The sequence below is a fragment of the Cricetulus griseus genome, chromosome 3, assembly GCF_003668045.3.
Source record: "Cricetulus griseus strain 17A/GY chromosome 3, alternate assembly CriGri-PICRH-1.0, whole genome shotgun sequence".
NCBI lineage: Eukaryota > Metazoa > Chordata > Mammalia > Rodentia > Cricetidae > Cricetulus > Cricetulus griseus.
Window position 1 is genome coordinate 205,825,536 of NC_048596.1, and position 27,998 is coordinate 205,853,533.

A 27,998-nucleotide genomic window follows, 5' to 3' on the forward strand; every position below is an offset into this window, starting at 1 on the left:
AGTCTGAGGGCCAAAATCTTTTTCTTTCACTGGATCTGGTTCCTGGGTCGAGGAGTGTTTCTTTGCTGGCCCTTCTTCCCTAAACCTAAGGCTTCATAAGTTCATATATTCACTTTTTTCCATGAGTGTGCTGGAGCAACAACATAAGCATGGACATTATAATACTTGCATAGATTGTTGATACTGTCAATTTTCTTCTACAAAATAAATACTGTTGTGGAACTGATCGGAAGTGTGATTGCAAAAGATCCCACCAAATACTTGATAATGAGAAACCCTCATTATCTTTTTCAGGTACTCAAAAATGATTGTAACTTGCAACGGCTTTAAAGGTTTGACCACAATGTTTTACTCCTGTATAAAGTGCAAAATTAAACCAAACTGACAACATTTATAGTTTCACTGCTGAATGATTTCTTTGTAATGACTTCAAAAACTTCTGTTAAATGCAAAAGCTTTACCACACTGATTACCTTAAAATGGTTTGTCTACAGTATGTGTTCTTTTATGGGTTTGAAGAAAACATTGACATGCAAAGGCCTTTCCACACTGATTACATTCTTAGGGTCTCTTCCCATTATGTGTTCTTTTATGTATCTGAAGATGAATGTGAGGAGCAAAGGCTTTACAGAATTGATAACATTTATGTGGTTTCTCTCTAGAATGTGTTCTTTTATGCACATTAAGAGTACTTTGAAAGGCGAAGATTTTACCACATTGATTTCATTCATAATGTTTTTGTCCTTTATGTGTTCCTTTATGCATTTGAAGGGAAATGTGCTAAGCAAAGGCTTTACCACACTGATTACATTCATCTGGTTTGTCTCTGGTATGTGTCCTTTTATGCATTTGAAGATGAATGTGCCATGAAAAAGCTTTACCACACTGATTACATTCATCTGGTTTCTCTACAGTATGTGATCTTTTATGCATATGAAGAACACTGTGAACAGTAAAGTTTTTACCACACTGATTACATTCACAGTTTCTCTCCAGTAAGTGTCCTTTTATGCATTTGAAGTTGACAGTGCCTAGCAAAGGCTTTACCACATTGATTACATTCAACGTGTTTCACTCCAGTATGTGTTCTTTTATGCATTTGAAGACTACTGTGCTGAGAAAAGGCTTTACCACACTGATTACATTCATAGGGTTTCACTACAGTATGTGTTCTTTTATGGATTTGAAGACTACTGTGCTGAGAAAAGGCTATACCACACTGATTACATTCGTAGGGTTTCTCCCCAGTATGTGCTCTTTTATGAATAAGGAGATAACTGTGATATGCAAAGGCTTTATCACATTGGTTATATTCATAGGGTTTCTCTCCAGTGTGTGTTCTTTTATGCCTTTGAAGATGACTGTTATATGCAAAGGCTTTAACACATTGTGTATAGACCGAAGGCTTCTCTCCAGTTTGGCTTCTTTCAAGCCCTTCCTGTCTTTCAGAACTTGTACAATGTTCGTCAATAGTATGGTCTTCCCAACTGTATCCTATATCAGTGATGTTGCAGGTCTCCAGCACCGTAGTTTTGTAGAGATTCTTTTGAGAAGTGTCCAGCAAAGTCTACTCTTCCCAAGTGAAGTTGATATGCATATCATCATAGGTCATGGCATTCATTTTGTGGTTTCCCAGATCGCTGAAGCTCTCAGCTCAGCTCCTTGAATCAGCAACTTCACCACAGCACACAAAAAACACTGTCGTCTCTTCAAAGGCAAGCCTGAAGTCTCTAGAATAGCTTCTTTTAAGCCTAGGTTGATAGTCACTGGTATATTTTTAAGCAAGTGTGAGTGTGTGGGGGACCGAATAATTCTGTTATGGAATATTTTGGGGCCCAGTCTCTAGCTCCATTAAACATGGAGCACCAGAAAGCTCCTGTCCCACCATTGTATTGTTAATGCCAGTAGGGCTACTATTGTTTACCATGGCCTCTGGGTAATATGCTTCTTATTTGCATCTCTGTGGGCCTAAGCATCTGAATAGGCCCTCACCTGGGTGGAGGTGCTAGAGGTGTGTGAGTAACTTGTGAGGACAGAAGGTTAGGAGTTAGGAGCGAGCTGCCTGAGCAGAGAGGGAACAAAGAGAGAAATGGTTCCTTCGTGGTACTGGCAGGATGGGTAAGAAACACCAGAAAAGATGGCTAATAAAGAAATGACTCTCGTTCTACAACATGGAACTGAGAGCTCTCTGAAGATGATAAGATGCCTGTGTTTGATCTTTATTGCCATTGGGTTGCTGGGAGCTTCCAGGTCCACACACCCCCACTCAGGCTGAACCTCATGGCTGTCGTGGGTTAAAGCTGAGACAAGCCGGGTCACGACATGAGTGTTACAGCTATGGAGCTGCAAATAGATCCTAAGATATCAGGAAGCCAGACTATACCTTGAGCTGCAATAGGACAGCTCTGGATGGTAGAGAAACAATAGGACATCTCTGGAGTCTGGAGCCTCAATAGAACTGTCCAGCCATGGAGGGAAAGGTGTCCTGACTTGTTGGGAATCCAGGCTCCCTGAAGCTGTGGTGAGGTGCGAGATGCTCTTGATGAAGGATATAGCAGTCCTACTCTTGAGAGCCCTTATACCTGAGCTCTGCTCTGTTCCCCTAATAGGAAGTCCCAGCACAGCTATCTGCTTTTTGGCTGAATACAAATATATTACTTCTGCTACACTCTGGTAGAGAGGAAGCCCCAGGGGAAATGTAGCAATTTCCTCCCGCTCCTGAGAAAAGTTGTTCTTTTTTCTGATTAACCTTACTCAGCCCCCCAAAAGGGAAAGTCTCAGCAAGGTTTCTTCTGCTCAGTCCCTCTAAGGAATGACTCAGCATAGTTTTCCTGTTCTGCACAGGAGAATGAAGATCTTCACCCAAGACTCTAGTGAAAAGAGAGTTATTTGGGAAGGAGTAGTTCAGGGGAGTAGATGCCTCTGCCAAGGTGGGGAAGGGCAGCAGCTGCAACTCAGATGGCAGGTGGATTTATCTAGGACTAATTAGGATGTACAGTTTTCCTGGGGAGATTTCTGACTCAGGGATTGGTTGGTTTCTTGGTCAGTTGGTCAGGGGCAGAGATGGCTCTGATTTTAGGGCCAAACTATGTTTCCTACACATGTCCTATTACGGGCCAGGGCATATTTCATTCACTGGCTCTGATTCTAGGGACAAAGTGTTTCTTTGCCACTGGTTTCAGGGTCAGGGTATGCTTCTTAGGTTCTAGGTTCAGGGCTAAAAGTATTTTTCACTGATTCAGGTCTCAGAGCCAGGGTGTGTTTCTTTTACTAGCTCTGGTTTCAGGAGAAGGGTGGGTTTCTTTGGCTGGCCCCTTTCCCCTACAATATTCCCATAATATGTACAAAACCATTGACAGATAATGCTAGTATTTGTGTATTGTGGGAAAAACATTTATCAATACACTAAATTCATAAGGAATTTCAAATGGCATCGGAGATTTTGTTAGAGCATTTTGCCATCACTTTCACATTTATGAACTATAACATCTTTTGCAACATTCCACATTGCAGGAGGAAAGAACAACAGGAAATGGTGTTTAGTCAAGACCAAAACAGTTCAAACCATCTAGGTCATTCTACCAGGATGGAAAGTGCCATGATATTAGAAGGAGTCCTAATCTCCTTTGTCTTAGACAGTGTTTCTCTTAGGTTCAAGACTTTAACTCCCCCAAAACAAGATCTTACTACTTTGGTTCACCAGGTTGCTATGAAAATTTTAAGATGTAAAAATGTGTACAGAAATGGTCAAACAGTATATAAGTTGCATCTCAGTCTTGAACTGATTAGAATCTGAAATGAAAACTACTCTGTAAGTCATGACTGGGCCTATTATCAAATGCCACAGATAAAAGATACTATCATCACTGAACTATTGTAAGACCCTCGGAAAGCTCAGGCTTCCAGAATCTTAGCCCAGGACTGCGGCCACCCCAATCACAGAATGGAGGTGAAAGCTTGATGCAAATTGCATGGGGCTTTATTGTAGTTTAACAAGCTAACCCCATGTTAGCTCGGGTTTTTGATCCCTCCCACCTGCTCCCCCCCCCCCCCGCCATGGTGGATGGTTACCAAACACAGTTTGAAGCCACTGCATACAAATATTTATAGGGCAGCATAAGGGGAGTGTCTAGGGGTATGCACAGGTTCAGGATTGGTATGCCTCCAGGCTTGGAGGGTTTGCCCTGTGTTGATTGGTCAACTGGTTGTTATGGCCTATAGGCCCTCCCAGGGTGGTTGCTATGCTCTCTGCATCATTGCTGTGCACTTGCCCATAAAGCACACCCAGAGCCATAAAGCATAGCACCACCAGCTAACTTCTGATTGGTTCCTTGCCACGAGGCAGGCATCTGACCTCTAAGTGACCAAGGCAAGGTTATGGCAATCATGTGTTTGGCTGTTATGGCTGCAAAAATGGAGAGCTGGCCCCTTCATTCCCTCATTTTCTTTTTTGGAAATTCCAATCATGGAATTGCTGTCTCTCTAGCACCCCCATCAGGGAGTGAGAGATATTGGCATCCCCATGCAAGGGAGTTCCTTTTGACTTAGCATTTTAACCAGGGAAAATGGACGACGTATTCAACCTCATGCTACTTCCTGCTGACTTTGGGATGAAGTTAGGGACCCCCAAAAGGCTGAAATGCTAGTCAAAAGCAAAAAGGGAATTTAGGCAATGGGGATTCCATCAGGAGCTTCTGGTTGGCAGATTCTGTTGCAGAGACAGGGGGTGTCCATATCAGCTGGACTGGTTCATATCCACAGCAAGTCCAGGGCTCGCAGTCTAATTAGAACAGCCTGTAGTCAGCAACTGATACTCAGATGTCTGCCAGAAGCAGAAACCTGTTTAAGACATGTTTAAACTAGGAACAGAAGTTAAAACTTATTTACTGAAGCCCACAGTGCAGAAAAAGCAGATACCTGGATCTGTTCAAACAGCAGGAACATATTTATAACTTTGAGTCCTAGCAATAATGACAGATTTGGGCTAGAAGCATGTCCACCTTTCTTCTGTCCAGAAAGCCAGGTATGGATTGGACAGAGGTGCCTTTGGCCTGATGAAAAGCCCTTTAAGTTTATATTTAGATGACAACCAAAATAAACCTAAAAACCTTGAACTTGTACCTGAACGGTAGATAGTCATTACTTTATCAGCTAACATACTAACTAGTCTAAAGTGGATCTGACTGCCTGATGCTGTCAAGCTGACCACCATTATTATTTCAGAGATCTGAGAAGGGTATATTTTATCCGAATCTACTAAAAAGTGACAGAAGCCTGTTAGAAGCCAGTCCATATACAGTTAGCCATACCCAAGTTTCTCCATTACCGCTGGAGGCAGATGTCTCAAAGAACAGCAATCTTTGCTGTGAGAGGTTTTTTCCTCTCGGTGGAAGATGGACATGGAAAAGACTGACCTTGTTTTGTCTAGGCAAAGGGGTACAATCAATTTTCCAGTTTCCAGCAGCTTTGTCCACAGTCTCAGCCAGGTCGTGACAGGCAACAAGTATCACATCTGAGCATCTTGCTCACTGGTCAGTGTCACCATCGTCCAGGTGCAGGAACTGGGGTGCCTCATAATCTTCTTTGGAGACTTTGGGTCACTGTCAGGATCTGGCAGTCTGTCTGATATTATAAACTGTTAAAATAACAATTCAAATGCCATATTCTCCAGGTCTCTGAAGCATTAGAGGTCTGTTTGTCTGTTTTAGTTACTTTCCTTAGGCACACAATAAGCACACAGGTGGCTAGGTAATGTCTTATTTCTGTAATTAGTTTTCAGTCTGACTGTAACTGGTTTTAACTTAGTAAAATGTTTGAAACTTAACACAGCTGAACTTAAAACTGCATAGAGCTACCTTATATTCCTTAAACAGTAGCTACGTGTACATATTTTAGCTGTTTGCTTAAACTTAACTTCTTTCTGAGGTAGGGTTTTTCTGTGACTTTGGAGCCTGTCCTGGAATTTGATCTGTGACCAGGCTGGCCTTGAACTCACAAAGATCCACCCGCCTCTGCCTCCCGAGTGCTGGGATTAAAGGCGTGCGCTACCAACGCCCTGAACTTAAAGGGGTATGCCCTAAACTTAAGAGTGTGTACCCTGAAGTTAAAGGCGTGTGCCACCAATGCCCTAAACTTAACTTCTGAAAACACAAACTGTAACATCTTAGAATAGATTAGCATCTTTTATAAAACATGAACTTTACATTGTCAGGCTTTGCTTAAAAATAATTCTAAATTGAAGCTCTTAGGTACAAATATTAATAAAAACAAACATTTAAAACAACTGGTTTTAAAAAGAAATTTAAATTCCTTTAAAGTCTTTCTGTAATATATAGAAGTGTTAACATTTTAAATCTTAATACAAAAACTTGTTTCTAAGATAGTACCTCTAATTTCCATGCAATCATCTTTAGTCAAGATGGCGATTTAAGTACCTTTTTCAACTTCAGCAAAATGGTTATCAGTCAGCCATGTAACAAAACATAGATTATGCCAGGCAACAGAGCATTTTAAAGCAAGTATACATAATTTACTTGGGAAATAAACAGAACTTTTAAAACTGAATTAGCTTGATATGGTTAAAATTTTAATTTTCATTACCAATTTTAAAATTTACTATTTGTAGACATGAGAAACCATAACAGTTTACAGTTTACATTTTTCTCTGACTTGTAACAACCTTTTCTCTGACCTTCTACAGCTTGCTTTAATCCTCTATAACTTCCTACAAACATTCTTAGACAAATTTCTTTTTTCCTTTCTCTCTCTATTACTTTAGTCTCCTACACTTTCTCTCATTTCTTGGTCAACATATACTCTTATCAAAGTCCTTCTTAGGCTGTCATCTGAACCTCTGCCCTAAACAATTCTTGTACAGAAACCATACAGAAACAAAGACTGGAAAAAAAGTTACCTAGTGTGGCGCCACGTGACTCAACAAAGGGGGTGTCATAACTTTAACTGACTAACTATGGTCCTTAACGTCTGTCCAGTGGTTAAAAGTCAGACTGAGGGGGGTTGGTTACGGTCAGTCCCATCATCAAAGTCACAAATAAGACAAAACAACACCCAAGACACACAGAGAAAAACTATCAGATGTCTGTCTCCACCTAGACAGACAAAACCACTCCAGAAATACAGACGGCTGGGAGGACGGATAACTTCCCCAATCCAGGAGAACTACCGTACCCCGGCTCCCAGATGGCAATCTCCCAAGCATCCCTGAGGTTCCCACAGACTTCCTGGAAAGTCTTCCAGGATGGCAGTCGGTGATCTCCCCAGCACGTCTGCTGATCATACTCTGTCTCCTCCCGAGACTAGAGCTCTTGTATCTTCCAGAGACACGAGCGACTGCAAAGCACAGAACCAGATTTCAGCCGGCACAAAAACACAAAGACGCAGACAATACAGGGTACCCACTTACCTCCAAGATCGACTCCACTCAGGTGAGGGGTGGTTGCAAATCCAGGATGAGCCCCCAAATGTAAAACCCTCAGAAAGCTCAGGCTTCCAGAATTTTAGCCCAGGACCGTAGCCACCCCAATCACAGAATGGCGGTGAAAGCTTGATGCAAATTGCATGGGGCTTTATTGTAGTTTAACTAGTTAACCCCATGTTAGCTTGGGTCTTTGATCTTTATAGGGCAGTGTAAGGGGAGTGTCTAGGGGTATGCACAGGTTCAGGATTGGTATGCCTCCAGGCTTGGAGGGTTTGCCCTGTGTTGATTGGTCAACTGGTTGTTATGGCCTAAAAGCCCTCCCAGGGTGGTTGCTATGCTCTCTGCATCATTGCTGTGTGCTTGTCCGTAAAGCACACCCAGAGCCATAAATCATAGCACCACCAGCTAACTTCTGATTGGTTCCTTGCCACGAGGCAGGCATCTGACCTCTAAGTGACCAAGGCAAGGTTATGGCAATCATGTGTTTGGCTGTTATGGCTGCTGAAATGGGGAGCTGGCCCCTTCACTATACAGTCAGCTCAGGTGAGAACACTAATGAAATCCAAGACATAGACTGTCCTGTTGCTATTCTCTCCTTAGCCAAGAAGAGAATATGCTAAGCTGGCTGAATTTTGTTGCAGTGACCTGAATCCCCATGTCTAGCCCCAACTGACACAGAAGATAAAAATCATCTTTCATACACACATAAGCATACTGATGAGGTGTGATGGGACTTAGCTATGAAATACAGTTAGAATTTACATTCAAAGAATTGTACTCATTGTCTTCCCTCTACACCAGAGTTGGAAAGGATCCTGACCTCTTGTGGCACAGACTCAAAAGCATCTTGAGAAATGTTCCTGGATATGGATGAAGCCCTTGGTAGACCAATGACTTCTTGTTACCTTTCCTGAGAAAGATGATAGAGACCTCTCACTACCACAGTCGGTGCTACACAGGATGATACAAAGAAAGCCTTGTGTTCAGATCTCCACTATCAAAGAGGGAAAGCATCTCTGGCCTCTTTCTGAAAATGTTTGGTCCCATGTGATAATTCAGTGTATCCATAAACCCATTTCACAGAAGAAAAGACATGATCTCCTAGGACACTGAATGCTTTGAATACATGGTCAGATTCAGATGCCATGGGTGTGTGGAAATCAAAGAGTCTCAGCTACCAGAATACAGTATTAGTAAAATGGGATAAATTCTGAATTGATAAACACATAGGCATGAATTACCTGGCTCTCAAGGCTCCATGACTATTGTGATGAAGAATCAGAGATCACTATCAGCAGGTGTAGCCCGATAGGCAAGGTTAAGCAGCACCAGACTGAAGGGCAGGTTTACCCTTTCTTATTGTTTTGTTTCTTTTTCCATTTTTATTTAAATTAGAAACAAGCTTCATTTACATGTCAATCCTATTTACCTCTCCCTCCCCTCCTTCCCTGTCCCCCTACAGATCCCCATTCCCTTGCTGCTGCCTGGGGGTATGAGGCCTTCCATGGGGGGTGTCTTCAATGTCTGTCATATCATTTGGAGCAGGACCTAGACCCTCCCCCGTGTATCTAGGCTGAGAGAGTATCCCTCTATGTGGAGTGGGCTCCCAAAGTCCATTCATGTATTAGGGATAAATACTGATCCTCTAACAGAGGCCCCATAGATTAACCAGACCTCCAAACTGACATCCTCCTTCATGGGGTCTGAACAATCCTATGCTGGTTTCCCAGCTATTGGTGTAGGTCCATGGGCAAACCCTTGTTCAGGTCAGCTTTTTCTGTTTGTGTTTCTCCAGCCTGGTATTGACCCCTTTGCTTATCACTCCTCCCTCTCTGCAACTGAATTCCAGAGTTCAGCTCAGTGTTCAGCTGTGGGTGTCTGCCTCTGCTTCCATCAGCTACTGGATGAAGGCTCTAGGATGGCATATAAGGTAGTCATCCATCTCTATCAGATAAGGGCTTCCAAGGTAGTCTCTGACTATTGATTAGATTGTTAGTTGGGGTCAAATTTGTAGATCTCTGGACATTTCCCTAGTGTCAGATTTCTCATTAAACCTTTAATGGCTTCCTCTATTATGGTATCTCTTCTTTTGCTCTCCTTTATTCTTACCCTGACACAATCTTCCTGCTCTCTCTTGTCCTCTCCCCTCCTCTTCTCCCCTTCTTTCTTCTAACTCCCTCTCTCCTCCCCATATGTTCCCAGTCAGCTCAGGAGATCTTGTCCCTTTCCCCTTCTCTGGGAGAACATGTATGTCTCTCTTAGAATCCACCTTGTATTCTAGCTTCTCTGGAGATGTGAATTGTAGGCTGGTAACCTTTTGTTCTATGTCTAAATCCATATATGAGTGAGTACATACTATGTTTGTCTGAGACAGGGGTACCTCACTCAGGATGGGTTCTTCTAGTTTCATCCATTTGCCTGTGAATTTTTTTTCTGCTGAGTAGTACTCCATTGTATAAATGTACCACATTTTCTCTATCCATTCTTTAGTTGAGGGGCATCTAGGTTTCCTCCAAGTTCTCGCTATTACAAATAATGCTCCTATGAACATGGTTGAACAGATATCCTTGTTGTATGACTGTGCATCTTTTGGGTATATGCCTAAGAGTAGAATTGCTGGATCTTATGGTAGACTGATTCTCATTTTCCTGAGGAACCCCCATACCGATTTCCAAATGGTCTGTACAAGTTTGAACTCCCGCCAACAGTGGAGGAGTGATCCCCTTTATCCACATCCTCTCCACCATAAACTGTCATTAGTGTTTTATATTTTAGCCATTCTGACAGGAATAAGACGATATCTCAGAGTTGTTTTGATTTGCATTTCCTTGATGGCTAAGGATTTTGAGTATTTTCTTAGGTGTCTTTCAGCCATTTTAGATTCCTCTATTGAGAATTCTGTATTTAGTTCTATACCCTCTTTTTAATTGGATTAGTTGCTGTTTTGTTGAGTAGCTTCTTGAGTTCTTTGTATATTTTGGAAATCAACCCTCTGTCAGATGTGAGGTTGGTAAATATCTTTTCCCATTCTGTGGGTGGCTGTGTTGTCTTGTAGACTGTGTCCTTTGCCTTACAAAGGCTTCTCAGTTTCAGGAGGTCCCATTTATTAATTGTCAATCTCAGTGTCCGTGACAGGTGTTATATTCAGGAAACAGTCTCCTGTACCAATTCGTCTGAGAGTACCAACTATTTTCTCTTCTAATAAGTTCTGTGTGGCTGGATTTATGATGAGGTCTTTGTTCCATTTCTGTGCCAATGCCAAGCTGGTTTCAGAACTACAGCTCTATAATAGAGCTTGAAGTCAGGGATGATGATGCCTCCAGAAGTTCCTTTATTGTAAAGGGTTGTTTTGGCTATCCTGGGTCTTTTGTTTTTCCATATAAATTTGAGAATTGATTTTTCAAGGCCTGTGAAGAATTGTGCTGGGATTTTGATGGGGATTGCATTGAATCTGTAGATTGCTTTTGGAAAGATTGCCATTTTTACTATGTTGATCCTACCTATCCAAGAACATGGGAGATCATTCCATTTTCTAGTATCCTCTTTAATTTCTTTCTTTAAAGACTCAAAATTCCTATGATACAGGTCTTTCACTTGTATGGTTAGAGTTACCCCAAGTTATTTTATGTTGTTTGTGGCAATGTAAAGGGTGTTGTTTCTCTGATTTCTTTATCAGCACATTTATCATCTGTTTGTGGATGTTGTGAAGCGTGATGTTTCTCTGATTTCTTTCTCATTGCATTTATCATCTGTATATAGTAGGCCTACTGATTTTTTTTAGTTAATCTTGTATCCTGCCACTTTGCTGAAGGTGTTTATCAGTTGTAGGAGTTCCCTGGTAGAGTTTTTCGGTTCACTTATGTAGACTACCATATCATCGGCAAGTAGTGAGAGTTTGACTTCTTCCTTTCCGATTTGTGTTCCCTTGATCTCCTTTTGCTGTCTTATTGCTCTAGCTAGATCTTCAAGGACAATATTGAAGGGATATGGAGAAAGTGGACATCCTTGTCTTGTTCCTGATTTTAGGTGAATCACTTTGAATTTCTCTCCATTTCGTGGGATGTTGGCTGTTGGTTTACTGTGTATTGCCTTTATTATGTTTAGGTATGTTCCTGTTATCCCTGATGTCTCCAAAACTTTTTTCATGAATGGGTGTTGGATTTTGTCAAAGGCTTTTTCAGCATTTAGTGAGATGATCATGTGGTTTCTGTTTCTCAGTCTGTTTATATGGTGGATTACATTGATGGATTTTCTTATGTTGAACCATCTCTGAATCCTTGGGATGAAGCCTACTTGATCATGGTGGATGACAACGTCTTCTTTCAAGATGACCTTCGAAATTTCTTCCCAATTCCACTTATTCCCTAAACAAAGTTTTTTCTATAGTTACAGAGAGGTGATAAAAGATTTCACCAGGTGGTGATGGCACACGCCTTTAAACCCAGCACTCAGGAGGCAGAAGGAGACAGATCTCTGTGAGTTCAAGACCAGCCTGATCTACAAGGGTTAGTTCCAGGATGGACTCCACAGCCACAGAGAAACCCTGTCTCAAAAAACAAAACAAAACAAAACAAAAAATAAAATAGAAAGATTTCAACTGGTAAGTAAATGTATTTTATGAGAATTAAATGTCTACCCGAATAACTGAAGTATCTTGAGAGCTCACATGTTCAGCTCTGTCTCTTAGGCCAAGAAAACTAGCAGACAGCTTCTTGACCAACCTGATGTGTGTGGTGTGTGTGTGTGTGTGTGTGTGTGTGTGTGTGTGTGTGTGTGTGTGTGTGTGTGTGTGTGTGTGTGTGTGTTTGCATGTTTTTGAAAATAGTAACAGGATGTTTTTGAATGTAATCCAGGGTTCAGTTAATATAAATATGACCTAGTTTGTCCTTGTCCAAGTTTTAAAGCTTTGATGTTATCCTGAGAGTTAATGACCTGGAATAGCTACTTCTGTCATGTCTATTTATAAAGAAGCTTGATAAAACAATAAAATGCTCCCCCAAATTAAGACATCAAAAAGTTATTTGAGAAAAAGTGTAAAAATACCTGATCAATATCTTGTAATGACATCAATAAACTTCAAGAAGGACATCAGAATAAAACCCATCTGACAGCCTAAGAGTTTAACTTTTCCTCATTCTTAATGTGCTATACTAAAAAATAAAACATTACAAAGTGAATAATAATAATTTAACTAAAAATTCATAATTTATAAAAACTGTTATGAAGCCTGTTGACTCATATAATATATGACTATCAAAATGAGGTTTTAAATAAGACATCAATTATTATCATAGGGGATACAAACCTGTCTGTCCTTCATTTTTACATTACTCATTTCATATAATATCTTAATGTAACTGATATTTTTGCTCATATTTTTGAGCAAATATTTATAATTTTAGTTACTGTTTCTATTTTATAACAAAACAAATGCTTAGAAAAAATACAAGTACCTACCTTTGATCGTCACAACGAATGTGAATATTTGCCCCATGGGATATTGGGAATGCAACAGTAGAAAGTTTCCTTTTCCCAGAGTGAGAACCAGGTGGTAAATCCACCCTGTAATGATATTAATATTTACTAGAGGGGCAATGTCAGGGTATTCTGTGTAGCACATGTCACTTGAAGAAAGAAGGTACTCCAAGATGAAATTTTAAGGCCTATGTGGCAGCAGGAATGTCCAGCCTCTCTGATGGCATGTTTATTAATAGTTACACAAAGTTGTTGCTATTTGGGTAAAGTATTTCCTCATACCTAGGTCCCTAATCTAATCCAAATATCTCACTAGAGGAAAGCAACATGTTCCTAGACTTCAGTCCTTTATTATGCATAATTTGCAACACACAATTATCCAGGAACCCCAGGTATCCCAGAGGTGTCTTGCGACCAAAGTCATGTGAGAGCTGCAAGGCCCCTTCAGCAAAACAATTCTACAAGTCACGGAAAACAATCACTGTTTCCCACAAGGAAAGTTTACTCTTTACCACAATGATTCTTCAAGGTCAAAGTACTTCCAAAGAACAACTGTTCATTCTAATATCTATCCCAGATACAGGGACTCTGCTAAAGTCCTACAAGAGTTCACAATAAATAATAATTGAACCAAAAATTGGTAATTTATAGAAAATAATATGAAGCCTATTAACTCACAGAAGATTATATGACTATCAAAATGAGATTCTAAATGAGAAAATCCAAGTGTTATTAAAAAATAACCATGACAGAAATTCTATTAAATACTGAGGATATAAGATAGGTTTACTGGGATGTGTGTGAGGTCAGAGGGCTAGCTGAGCTTTAAGCAAACAGGCAGCAGGGTTCATTCATCACTATCTACTTTAGACAGTTGAAGTGATGGGAACAACTGCTTGCATCTCCAACTAGAGCTATTATTATTATTATTATTATTATTATTATTATTATTATTATTTTATTATTTTGGCTTGGCATGAGTCACTGGGTTTCCCTTTTATTCTTTTTTATTTGAATTTGAAAAAAGATTGTTTTACATGTCAATCCCAGTTTCCCCTTCCTCCCCTCCTCCCTTACAACCCTCCCCCAACTAAAACCCTACCTATCATATCCTTTCTGCTCCTCTTGGAGGACGAGGCCTTCCATAGGGTGTCATTAAAATCTTTCGTGTCCTTTGGGATAGGGCCTAGGCCCACCCCCATGTGTCTTGACTCAGGGAGTATCTCTCTATGTGGAATGGGCTCCCAAAGTCCACACCTATGCTAGGAATAAGTACTGTACTACTAGAGGAGGTCCCATAGATTTCCAAGGTTTCCTCACTGAAACCCATATTCCTGGGGTCTGTATCAGTCACATGCTTGTATCCCAACTATCAGTCTGGGGATCAAGAGCTCCCCGATGTTCAGGTCAGCAGTTTCTGTGGGTTTCACCAGCCAGGTCTGGATCCCGTTGCTCATCACTCATCCTTCTCTGAATCTGGGTTCCAGTTCAGTTCAGTGATTAGTTGTGGGTGTCTGCTTCTACTTCCACCAGCTACTGGATGAGGGCTATCGGGTGGCATATAAGTCAGTCATCAATCTCATTATCAGGGGAGGGGATTTAAGGTAGCCTCTCCTCTGTTCCTTAGATTGTTATCTGGTGTCATCTTTGTAGTATTCCAGACATTTCCCCAAACCTAAAATGTCTCCCTCTATTATGATATCTCCATTCTTGTTTTCTTCAATTCTTCTCCCTACTCAATCTTTCTGCTCGCTCATATCTTCCTGATCCCTCCTATTCTCCCCTTCTTATTCTCCTAGCTCCCTCCCCCCTCTTTCCATGCTCCCAATTTGATCAGGAGATCTTGTCCCTTTTCCCTTCTCCAGGGGACCATGTATGTCTCTCTTAGGGTCCTCCTTGTTTACTAGCTTCTCTGGCAGTGTGGATTATAGGCTGGTAATCCCTTACTCTATGTCTAAAAACCACATATGACTGAGTACATACCATGTTTGTCTTTTTGTGACTGGGTTACCTTGCTCAGAATGGTTTCTTCTAGTTCCATCCATTTTCCTGCAAATTTCAAGATTCCATTTTTTTTTTTCTGAGTAGTACTCCATTGTGTAAATGTACCACATTTTCTCTATCCATTCTTCAGTTCAGGGGCATCTAGGTTGCTTCCAGTTTCTGGCTATTACAAATAGTGCTGCTATGAACATTGTTGAACAGATGTCCTTGTTGTATGAATGTGCTTCTTTTGGGTATAAGCCTAAGAGTGGAATTGCTGGATCTTGTGGTAGACTGATTCTCATTTTCTTGAGGAGTCACCATACTGATTTCCTGTTGGGAGCCGAATCTCAGGGCTTGGCATGAGATCCTAGGCCATGCTTGGTAAGCCAAATAGTCAAACTTTACATAGCAGTTCCTTAGAACCTCAGCTCAAGAAAAGAAACAGCCCAGTTCTCCACCCACAGGCTCAGTCACTTAGGCAACCCCTTCCTGGACCTCTTACTCATAAACTCTTTATCCTGCCAAACATCCTCTTTGTGGCTTTCTAATATCCTGCCTACACTAACACCTGGCTCACAAACAACCCATTCTACCCCTCCCCATATCCTGCTCTGCCAACTATATAAACTAGCCTGAGAAAAAAAGCAAAGTTTTGCCACTTGATCAGAATTCTGTCTTGTGGTCGTTCTTTGTGCATCTCTTGTCCCTATTCCCTATACCTGACTCTCTTGTCCCAGGTTGACATCCTGCATGTAGGGACAATTTCCAAAGTGGCTGTACAAGTTGGCACTCCCACCAGCAGTGGAGAAGTGTTCCCCTTTCTTCACATCCTCTCCAGCATAAACTGTCATTTGTGTTTTTGATTTTAGCCATTCTGACAGGAGTAAGATGGAATCTCAGAGTTGTTTTGATTTGCATTTTTGTCCTGTGCTAACCGTCTCGACAGCAAAAACGACACGGGGACACTCCTCAGGATCCTTCTGCAGTAAAGCTTTAATGCTACTTGAGAGGGAGAGCATCAGCTTACAGAGCGGAGACTCTGAACTCCCAAAAACCCCTCCTTATATAGGCTGGCAACCGTCACCTCAGACTGTTACTTTTTGACTGGCTGAAGCTCATCGGACCATATGACGTCCCTGAAGGGACAAGACCAGAGGGGCTATCCATCTTACTCAAGTCTACATTGGACAGTCCATTGCCAGCTAAAACCACCCTGTAAAACCCCAAACTCCCTTTTTGGCAAGGTTGCTCTCCCTTCTCTTGGAGATACCCGGCAGTCTGTCTCTTAATTGAGGCTTTGCCTTTGGCCTTTGCGAACTTCGGGTGGTCTCATTCTCTCATAACTCCATAACTCTCATGTACTTTCCATACTCTCTCTCTCTCTCTCTCTCTCTCTCTGTCTCTCTCTCTCTCTTTCTCTCTCTCCCTCCCTCCCTTCTTTCTGTCCTTCCTTCCTTCCTTTTTTGAGACAGGGTTTTTCTGTGGCTTTGGAGGCTGTCCTGGAACTAGCTCTTGTAGACCAGGCTGGTCTGGAACTCACAAAGATCCACCTGCCTCTGCCTCCAGAGTGCTGGGATTAAAGGCATGTGCCACCACTTCCTGGCAACTCTCATGTAATTTTAATTACAAATTTAAAGAGGAGGTGAGAGAAGTAAAACTTGTGATACCATTGAACAGAAATATAATGGACATGAAGCCAACATTAAATGTTGGGCTTTGAATTAAGGATTTGTGAGGATTTAATGATTTGTGAAATGGGCATGAGGACATCTGATGATGGTATTTCTCAAGAAGGGAACTTGGACTGCCAACAAATGTGACAAGGAACACAGGAATGCCTGTGACTTCCTCCATGTTTAGAGAATAGTTCGGGTGAATGACGTTCTTATAACTCAGACATTTTTCTGTACACAAATAATGTGTGTTCTATAACCCTGAACAAGCTGGCCTGTTGACACAGACTTTCCCACTGAACTGTAAATTTTTAACTCTGTTATCAAAAGAGCTATAATGATAAAATCAAGCCTTGTCATTCAAATTACACTCAAGTGCTCAGCTGCCTAGAGTCCCTTGGTTTCCCTCCTTCTGTTTTCCCATCATTAATCAGGAGAGGAAAGTTAGCCAACCACTTCTACTAAATCTACCTTTGCATAAATAGTTAACTTTTCCATACAGAGAAATTTTTTTTAACCATAGAGTAATCTTGATTTCATTGTGTATTCCAGTGTTTCTTTGAAAAAGGATGACAGTACAACATTAAAAAGAGAAATATGTGAACATCCATAGTAAGTTGAAAAGCAGCTACCAGCTAAGATACTTTAAGCTCTTAGCTCAATAGTGATACCTGATTCCAACACTTAGAGTCCTCTCTAAGTAATACTGGACTGGTCTCATACAACAGATGACACACTGTTGACATTACTCAAAATTATTCTTCCACATCTACAAACATTAAAATGTAATTTCTGTTTCATTGTTATCACAATACAAGTGTACAAGTAGAAGAGACTTAAAAATAACAAAGACTCACCAAACAGGGATCCCAAAGAAAACATCACTCCTCGTCCTACCTTTAACATCTGCCTGTGAAGTATTGCTGGCTGAAGTATGCTGACAATGCAAAGATGCCAGGCACCAGTGCCTGGGCTCTATGTCATACCTTCCACCAGAATCCAGACAGGGTGACTTTCTGTAGAGAAGAGACCTCCATCTGATCTGCAGGTCTCTGCTGAAATAGCAAGTTTGGGGCACAGCTGGTGAATGCATGTACCAATGACCTTCTTGCAGTTGTCCTGCTCTTTCCAGTCCATGGCCCAACCCCCCACACACACCTGCTCATACACACCCATTTCTGACCTGGATCAGAAGTTCTAGGGACATCAGTATACAGGTCAGAGGCAGGTGGACAAAGGCATGGACAGCTTCTTTGCAGACCTACTTGGGCATCAAGGCCAGTGAAGAAAGACAGCCAGCTCATCCATTGGAAAGCAGACCTGGCCCTCTTCAGTAGAAATCACATAGAAATAGCCAGAAACCTGGAGCCCACCCTGACTGGTAGATTCTGAGCCCTGATGGTCTCAGAATTTCAACATTTCAAATCAGAGGATCTCGGATTAGGATAAACACATGGCCAGTTCAGCCCTGGAGGACCACTGGGTAAATTGACAGATGATGGTCTTCAGCATATGTATGAACCCTGTTTTTTAGTCTGAGTTTTCTTTCAGTGACTGAGTTATGTTGCTGTTGCCAATGTTATCAGTGAATTAATTTATTCTTATAGGTCTCTCAGCTTGATTGTTTGTGTTTTTATAAAAACATTTAGGACAATAGTGGTGGTTTGAAAGAATATGGCCCCCAAAGGAGTTTCACTATAGCAGGCATGGCCTTGTTAGAGGAATTGTGTCACTGTGGGGGTGGGCTTTGAGGTCTCTATTGCTAAAGTTTTCCTCAATGCAACTATCAGTTGACTTCCCATTGCCTCTGAACAAGATATAAGTACTCTCAGTTCCAGCACCACATTTGCCTGCCTGCCACCACTCTCCCCACCATGATGATAATGGACTGAAACTCTGCAACTATAAATGAGACAACTCAATTAAAAGTTTTCTGTATGAGTTGCCATGCTAGACACACTGGGGAGGGTCTAGGCCCTGCTCCAAATGATATGACAGACTTTGAAGATCCCCCATGGAAGGCCTCACCCTCCCTGGGGAGCAGAAAGGGGTTGGGATTGGGGGAGGTCAGTGGAAGGCAGGAGAGGAGGAGAAGGAGAGGGAACTGATATTGACATGTAAAAGAAACTTGTTTCTAATTTAAATAAAATAACAGAAAAAAAAAGAGTTGCCATGGTCATGGAGTCTTTTCATAGCAATAGAAACCTAACTAAGACAAGGATTGTGTTAAGACAAGGTGACTTGTTTGGGATGTGTCATCTTCAGACAATAGTGAGAAATGAATACCAATGGTACCATGAAACAATGTAATAATTCATCTTCTATTTCTGATGGAGTCTCTGGGCAGCACATCACAACAGCCATCTGAAGTATTCTGGGCTTCATGTTTTTTGAGTCTGTTTGCTGATATTTTCCTGGAAATTAACTAATCTTGCATGAATGATCCAATTTATCCCTACAAACAATTCTGTCTTTCTATCTAAAAAATTTAATATATATGACTGTTCTGCCTGCATGTATGTGTACCATGTATGTACTAGGACCAGAAGATGCCAAAAGAAGGCATTGGATCCTCTTGAACTGTACTTACAGAGGGTTGTGTTTGGCTACGTGGGAGCTAGGAATCAAACCCAGGTACGCTCTAAGCATAGCAAGTGCTTTTAACTCCCAAGCCATCTCTCCAGTCCCTGTCTTCCAATTTTCAACATATTCACTGTAGTTACATCTCTTTCCTTCTCATTCCCTTTATATTTGTATTTTTACTTGTCTTGACACAAGTTCTTGTCATAATGGATGAATTTGGCATCCTAAGGGTCAATCATTTTTACCTTGTATTGACAGTTTAGTGGATAGAGAAAGTCATCTTATCTCAGAATGCCGTGGAAGATTGTGGGTTATTCAACAGAGATCTTGGTATAGCTCAGTTATTCCCTATCTCCTTGCTTGCTTGCTTCTTTTTGAGGACTTTGTGATCAGAATCCTTCCCTAACCTATTCAGAGCACAGGCAAAGAAGCCTATCCTGCCTTTGATTCACCAAGAATTTTCATCTTCCTCAGCCCCAGAGTTAAGATGTTGAAGTATATTTCCTAACCCCTAAGGCCACTTCAGTTTGTCAGTGTCAGGGAACTGTTAAGGGCCAGTCCATACCTAAAATAAATATATGAAACATCACCATTAAGCTTTTATTCAGTAACCATTTATCAGTTTGTGTGTGTGTGTGTGTGTGTGTGTGTGTGTGTGTGTGTGTGTACATGGGTGTGCTTGTGTGAGCTGCCTGGTAGATTTCTCAAGTGTATAGGGTGGCCTGAAAGACAGGCAGGGAACTTCCCATTGTAGTTTTCATGACTCCTCCCCAGTGATGGTTGTGATTTCCCGTGATACAGTTGCATTTGTGTCATGCATGCTCCTGTAACTAGACAGTCACCTATACTTCTGTCAGCAACCCCCAATAAACTTGATGCACTAAAGTGGACTTGAGTGTAATTGTTACAGTATTCTGCCACTTGGCTCTGTATCTGGCATGACTAGAAGATGTGTGTCATGTCTCTCTATGAAAAGTATTATGTAACACTTATTTCACAAACAGGGTCTGAAAGAACCAACCATGAGCTAGGGATAAGTGATTGCATGACCTTAGCTGTGAGGAACAACACAGTAAACTGTGGTCAGACAGTCTTTGAGGGTGGCAGATAGTTACCCTTCACATGTTTTATGGGGTAATGGGCTTTCTTGATATGGGAGTGGTTTCTTGGGCCTTGTGTTGGATGAGAAACAATGCAACAAAAGCAGAGTCTTCTACTCAGAGTTTTCTCTGAGTAGACAAGTCTGGATGAAGAAGGGAAGTCCTGGTGGGATTCTCTTGGGCTATGTGGAATGGAATGACATGTCTGCCTCATGGGGGAAGCCAGTGCACAAATGTAGAGACATTTTGAGAACTGTGAAAAGTTTTATGCAAATATTTAAGTCCCTGTGCATAGTATGTAAGGGATGAGAATGTTAGCAAGCTGCAGTGGAGCTTGTCAGGTGTCTGAATTCTTTAGTAAGAAAAACTACTGAGTCCAAGATGCCTGCTCAGAGTGAACATGTTTGTGTATAAAAAGTAACCACTGGAGAGGAATATGTGGTCAGTATACTCTACATTAACCTCTGATTGGGCAGGTCTATTGGATATAACAGATGGAGAGAGATGTTGGAGAGTCATTTCTTACAGTTGGTAGGCTATAAGGGAAAATTAAATCTGTGCTAAAGTGTCCTTCTTGGGAACTAAAGCTTCACAACCAATGGGCAATGTCATAGAATAAAGAAAAAAACACAATATAAAACCCATAAAGAAAGAATGTAGGCAGAGAGGAAGGGTACAATACCCACTTCACCAGGAAAGATAGGGCTGTGTCTATCAGAGAGGTAAAGAAGAGATCAGGTCAATTGAGACCTGTAGACTAGTGTGGGACTTTGTTCCAAGGTAGAACAAGAGCTTATAAGATATGACAAGTTTTGAAAGACCTGAACAATCTAAAATGGCATAAAAAATGAGTCTATAAAGTGCTTGTATTAGTCAGGGTTCTCTAGAGTCAGAACTTATGGAATGAATCTATCTATGTATCTATGTATCTATGTATCTATCTATGTATCTATGTATCTATCTATCTATCTATCTATAGATATATAGAGATTCTTTATATAGATTCTATCTATATATTCTATAGATATCTATAGATTCTATCTATATATAGAATCTATCTTTAGATTCATTCATTATATATTTCATTGGAATGATTTACTTACAGGCTGCAGACCAACTAATCCAACAGTGGCTAGGTGTGAATGGAAAGTCCAAGGATCTAGTAGTTGCTCCTTCTCACAAGTCTGGGTTTCTCACCTGGCTTTCTGTGTATGCTGGAATCCAACTCCAGTGAAGGAATGGATGTGCTAGTAAGGTAAGGGCAAGCAAGGAAAAAGCAAAACCTTCCTTCTTCCATGTCCTCATATAGTCTTACAGCAGAAGTTGTGGTCCAGATTAAAGACATGTGTCTTCCTACCTGAAGACCTGGATCAGAGATGTGTGCTCCAATGAACTCCATTGCAGTTCATTCCAGATACTGTCAAATTGACAACCAAGAATAGCCATCATGAGTGCTCCCCTTGTCTACTTGACATACAATCATATCTCCTTATGTCACAATTAATTTCCAAATGAAAACAACAATCAGGTCATAAAATGCCTAAGCATAATATGACTATCCCATGTACAATTGCAAATGCATTATGTATTAAACTAGGTCATATTTATGCCTAATGTTATATAACTATCCCTCATACAACCACAAATACTTCATAAATTAGAATCAGTGGCAATGTCCCTTGGGACATCCATTTAATATTGTCTTATTGATGCTATAACATATGATTTACAAATTGGAAGATAACACAAATACCTGTACTGATGCATTCTTAATACAATAGAATCACTCATGTTGATTATAATCCTCATTTCTGCAACTGGTCACATGATCCTAGATGGTACTTATAAGTACCTTCCTCTACTACCCATCTGTATTTTCTCCAACCTCTGCAAGCACTTCAGCAGGTCTTGACTCTTTTCCTGGAGGAGTGATGCATATTTCCATTCTTGAAGAGTCTGTGCCCTTTGTCATCCTGCCTGGATTAGGATGTTGGAATTTCCCATTGACTTTAATCACAGGACACGGTAGCACCAAGAGATGCCCTAAAGGATCCCTCCTGCCCTTCAGACATAATATTTCTTATCTCCATTGTGGAGAAGCAATCCAATTTCTGCATGGTAATCTGGAGCAATTGCTGCTCCCAACACTGTTATTCCTTTCTTAGCCTGTTGGTTTAAGAGCATCAGAAGCCCAAAATGACCAGAGGGAAGTCTGAGCTTCCAATTCAATGGAATGTTTGTTGTGGCTCCTGGCAGGAGCACTGACCCTTCTTGAACCAAAACTTCTAGGCCAGAAAAACTTATGGTTGAGGGATCAGGAAGAAAAAAATTTCCCTAGTGGGTTACTAGAGGTACCAGTGAGTAAAACTATTCCCTTTTCCACCCCTTGACTCCTGGACCTGTGGATCCTGGCTATGGGATAAACCATACGTATATTGGTCACTGATTCAAATCATCATATACTGCTTTCTGAAGAAACCTGCCCCAGTCCTCCAGGGTGTGGCCTCAAAGGCCATTCCATCTTTCTATCAGGCCAGCTGCCCCAAGATGATGGGGAACCTGGTAAGACCTGTGGATTCCATGATTATGGGTCAACTTTCCCACTTCTCTGTCTGTGAAGTGAGTTCCTTTGTTGGAATCATTCTGTGTGGAATACCATGATGGTGGATGAGGCATTCTATAAGTCCATTGATGGTGGTTTGGTCAAAAGAATTATGTGCAGGAGAGGGAAATCCATAACCAGATAATTATCTCCTCCATTAAGGACAAAACTTGTCCGTTCCACAGAGGAGGTGGTCCTATATAGTCAACCTGCCACCAGGTTGCAGGCACCAGGGAAAGATGCCATATCTGGGGCCTAGGGTTGGTCTCTGCTGATGGAAGATCTGACACTCAGCCACAGCTGTTGCTCAACCAACCTTGGTGAGGGGAAGTCGATGTTGCTGAGCCCATGTAGAACTCCATCTCTGCTGCCATGGCTACTTTGTTCATGGGCCCATTGAGTAATGGCAGGAATGGCTTGGGAGAGGGGCTGACTGTCCACAGAGCAAGTCATTCTATCTACTTCATTACTCCTCTCTGTAGTCACCTTTGGATAAGCATTTACATGGGACACAAGAATCTTCACACGTTTTGCCCATTTGAAGTGATCTATCCACACACATCCTCTCCAGATATCTTACTCACCAATTTTCCAATCATGCCCTTTCCAAGTCCCTGATCATCTAGTTAATCCATTGGCTGCAGTCCACAGTCAGTGAATGAAATAATTATAATACAATGTATGCTGCCATGTTTTTCACACTGTGAAGATTTCCCTTTGCCAGTGTCTTTCAGAGTTGCCCCCTGAAAAGGTTGTCATGCTGCAGCTGTAATGCTGCACTTCTGGGTGGTTCTTGCATAACATGCAGAACCATCAGTAAACTGTGCCCTCAGTCGACCAATCTTAGAGAACACCCCATGAGGCTATAGGTGCATACTTGGAAGCAGATGGCATTGTAACAGGAGTAGAGGACATAGGCATTCAGGCAACTTCTTCATGTAACTTGATTGTGCCTTCAGGATCAGTTTGGCCCCAAACGTTTATATACCACTTCCATTTGATAATAGACTACTGCTGTTCAAGTCCCACTTCATGACTTGGTGGGACCAATGACACCCAGCTCATGATGGAGAGTACAGGTCATATGGTAATTTGGTGGCCTACTGTCAAATATTCGTTTTCACAATGGCCCAATAGCAGCCCGAGACCTATCTTTCAAAGGAAAAACAGTTGTCTGCATATGGATGATGGGGGAAGTGCTTCTGTGTATGTGTTTGTCTTACTGGACGATAAATAAAGTACTGTTAGGCCAATGAGGCAGCAAGTTAGGCAGAACTAGGAGTCAAGGAGGATTCTGGGAAATGTAGTAAAGAAGTGGTGATCCAGGCAGGAAGTAACATTGCAAGGAGACTCATATATAAGCAAGGGCAAGAAGGAAGTCATCCCTTTTGGATCTTCCTCCTACTCTCTGCTCTGAGCTGCCATGTGATCCTGGCAAGAGAAGATGCCAGCATCTGGTGTCCAACAAAGTCTTTATGGTTGATACTTAGACTGAGTAGCAAGTAAGAAATCCTAGTCAGTTGGCCAAGCAGCATTTGTACCTAATATAAGTCTCTGTGTGTTTCTTGGGACCTTAATGCAGCCAGTAGAATTTGGGGGGCCTGGTGGAAAGTGCCCATATGGCGGGGCAGGGCATGGGTGGCTGTGGCAGAAGGAATTGTTACAGATGATGGTAGAGACTTCCTCCAAAATCTCAAAGGTCTCTTCTGTGATTCACATATAGGGTCTTGCTAAAGGCTCAAAACAGCATCCCTATCTGCCATTGACACCTCAAATACCATTGGGTCTGCTGCATCACATGGTCTAAGAGGTAAAGCAGCCTGCACAGAGGCCTGGACCTGTTGAAGAGCCTTCTCCTGTTCCAGGCCCCACACAAAGCTAGCAGCTTTCCAATTCATGTGGTATCTGGATGTTGCAAGCTGCAAAGTACCACACCCAAAAGATTGCGCCGGTTCCTGCCTTTCTCCAGCCCGACAGCGAGTACAATCTGTGGTAAACAACTCCTAATTTGGTAAAGGCCATGTATCCTCTTAATTCTGCTTGGAGACAACCAATCCTGGTGCACCACATAGGGTTAGGTGATTGGTAGATGTAGACTATATCAGGCCCCGTCTTCCTCTACCCGGGGCCACCATTTCACTGTAAATCAAGAAGTTCCCGATTAAACTGTGGTGAAGAAGATACCTCGGTGTTGTGTCATTCTTGCTGGTCAAGGGTGGACACGACAAGTGGTGACCCGTATGGGGAATCAGAACTTCTCACAGTCAGGGTGGTGCCGGTAAGTTCCCAAGGTAAGTGGAACCATAAAATCCGCGGTGAATGCAGAGATAGGTCTCCGGTAAAGGAGTACCAAAGCACTCGGGAAAGAGGAATAAGCCTCCGGAGAGGAGCAAGACTGTTCTCAACAAAAGGGAACCGAAAGTAAAAAACCTCGCTTCTGCTTTAACTTGCAGAGTGAGAGTAAGTGAATGGACCCCGCTATTATAGTGGTGATTTGGCTGCTTTTTAACATTGCAGTGTGGGCTTTTGTTTTCTGGTGGTGTTATCCGACTTGCACACCTTCGGAGCATACAAACTAAGACAAAAGCACAATGGGATCATCACAATCACATCCAATTATTCTGGCTCTTCAAGAGCTGCTTCATTCTAAAAATTTAAGGTTAACTAAAGCCACGTTGCAGAGGTTCCCGAATGAATACGACACCATAGCACCCTGTTTCGCTGCCTCGGATAATCTCACGGTGGCTAGTTGGGATAAGTTAGGGAAAGACCTGGATTTTGCCTGGGAAGAAGGAACGTTGAAGCCGAGTGTTCGCCCGGTTTGGCATCTGGTGCGCAGCTGTCTAGAAGACAAAGAGGGAAATAAGAAAGCTATAGTGAATGGACAGGCTGCCCTTGAAATGCTCCAAGAAGAATGATCAGAACAGTCAGAAAGTGAGAGAGAAAAGGAAAAACGGAAAGAGGATAAGAAGCAAGTCTATCCTTCTCTAGGAAAGTTGAGGAAGGAGTTAAAAGAACCAGGAGAGGATTCAGAATCAGAGCAGGATATATGTGAGGATGAGGACCTCACGGAGGAAGAGGAGGGAGAGATTATTGAGCTCATGGAAAAACATTCCTTAAAAGTATCAGAAAAACAGTGCCCTAAAATGGCGACTGTAAAGCAAGGGCACTGCCCTATCGCTCCTCCCCCCTACTGCTCGAAAGAGGAAGTAGGAGGTCCTGGTTGCTCCACCTTCTGTCCGGAAGTGTGACGTACGGTTCGCACTTAGTTCTGGATTACTCGACCACTGGCTTATCCAGTTTTTACAGATGGTAACCAACAGAGATATCGTGAATCAATTGACTTTAAAATAGTCAAAGCTCTGTCAGAGTCAGTACGCACCTATGGGGTTGACGGCAGCTTTTACAATTGCTCAGGTAGAAGCACTCACTCGATTCTGTATGACACCTAGTGATTGGATAAATTTGGTAAGAGCTTGTTTATCACCAGAACAATATTTGGATTGGAGAGCTTTCCAAATTGAGTTTGCCAATGATCAAAGTGCGATTAATCACGCGGCTGGTAATCAATACTGGGATGTGGATATGCTTCTTGGTCAAGGACGTTTTGCACAGCAACAGACAGGATATCCTCCTCAATTGTATGATCAGATTAATCAAATAGCCATTAGGGCTTGGAGGTCTCTGACTAACAAAAGTGAGATCGGTAGAAATCTTACAAAGATATTACAATGTCCTATGGAACCCTTTTCAGACTTTGTGGCAAGAATGGTAGAATCTGCAGGACGAGTGTTTGGGGATCCAGATGCTGCTATGCCTTTGATCAAACAGCTGATTTATGAACAATGTACAAAGGAGTGTAGGGCTGCAATAACTCCATATAAGGGTAAAGGCCTTGAAGTCTGGATGAAAGTCTGTAGGGAGTTAGGGGGTCCGCTGACTAATGCTGGCCTAGCAACTGCTGTGATGCAATTAACAAAGAAAGGTGGAAGTTCAGGAGCTTGCTTTAAATGGGGCCAGCAAGGGCATTTGAGAAAGCAATGCCCCGAGGGAGGAAACACTAAAGTCAATAACTCCGCCCCGTGCCCTAAGCAACCTGGCTTATGTCCTAGATATAGAAAAGGAAATCATTGGGCTAAGGATTATAGATCAGTAAAAGACATCAGTGGACAGCCTCTTGTTCAGGGGTATGGAGGAGCCCATCCAAAAAAACTGACGATGGGGCCCACGACCCCAGGACCCACAAATATATGGGGCCATGGAGGATCAGAACCAGGAGCCAAGTCCCGAAACCTGGCCCTCTCTTCGTCATCTGAGGGACTGAGGAGAGCCACTACAGGCTCCGCAGGGCTGGACTTATGCTCCATCACCAGACTCGTATTAACTCCCAGAATGGGGGTCCAGCTCGTTGACACTGATTTTAAGGGACCCCTTGAGCCTGGCACAGTAGGCTTGTATAGGAAGATCATCTGCAGCATTGAAAGGTTTACGAGTACATCCTGGAGTTATAGATCCTGATTACATGGGTGTAGTAAAGATCATGGTAGAATCTCCTAGAGGGATTACAGCCATTTCTCCTGGAGACAGGATAGCACAGCTACTGCTTTTGCCAAGTTTGCATGACAAGTTTCCAGCACAAGCCAGAGAGAGAGGAGAGGGAAGCTTTGGTTCCACTGGATCAAACTTAACTTTCCTAGCTTTAGATCTTGATCAACGTCCGACCCTTGAGTTAATTGTGAATGGTTAGAAAATTTTAGGCTTACTAGATTCTGGAGCTGATTAGAGCATCATAGCCACTAAAGATTGGCCCTCTGGCTGGCCTATACAGGTCTCTTCTCAGACTTTACAAGGTTTGGGTTATGCTAAGGCTCCTGATATGAGTGCTAGACAATTGCCTTGGAAAGATCAGGAAGGGCATTCAGGGACCATGCAACCTTTTGTGTTAGGCTTACCAATTTCACTATGGGGAATAGATTTGTTAAAGGATATGGGTTTTAAACTCACAAATGAATACTCAGAAACATCTCAAGATATCATGAAACGAATGGGATACGTACCAGGTCGAGGCCTCGGTAAACATCCGCGGGGTCGTGCCAGTCCTATTATTCCACAACCGAGACCTAAGAATCTAGGTCTGGGTT

General features: G+C 42.0%; 1 protein-coding gene across 1 annotated transcript; it reads right to left on the minus strand.

Annotated features, from left to right (window-relative positions):
- Positions 1-1,231: 1,231 nt before the first annotated feature.
- On the minus strand, positions 1,232-27,224 carry LOC118238505 (zinc finger protein 431-like; the record flags this gene model as incomplete). The annotated part of the gene is made up of 2 exons (XM_035441704.1): positions 27,075-27,224; positions 1,232-1,543 (listed from the first exon to the last, which is right to left on the minus strand). Coding segments are annotated over exons 1-2 (462 nt in total), but the record flags the coding sequence as incomplete, so codon positions are not given.
- Between the last annotated feature and the right edge of the window lie 774 nt (positions 27,225-27,998).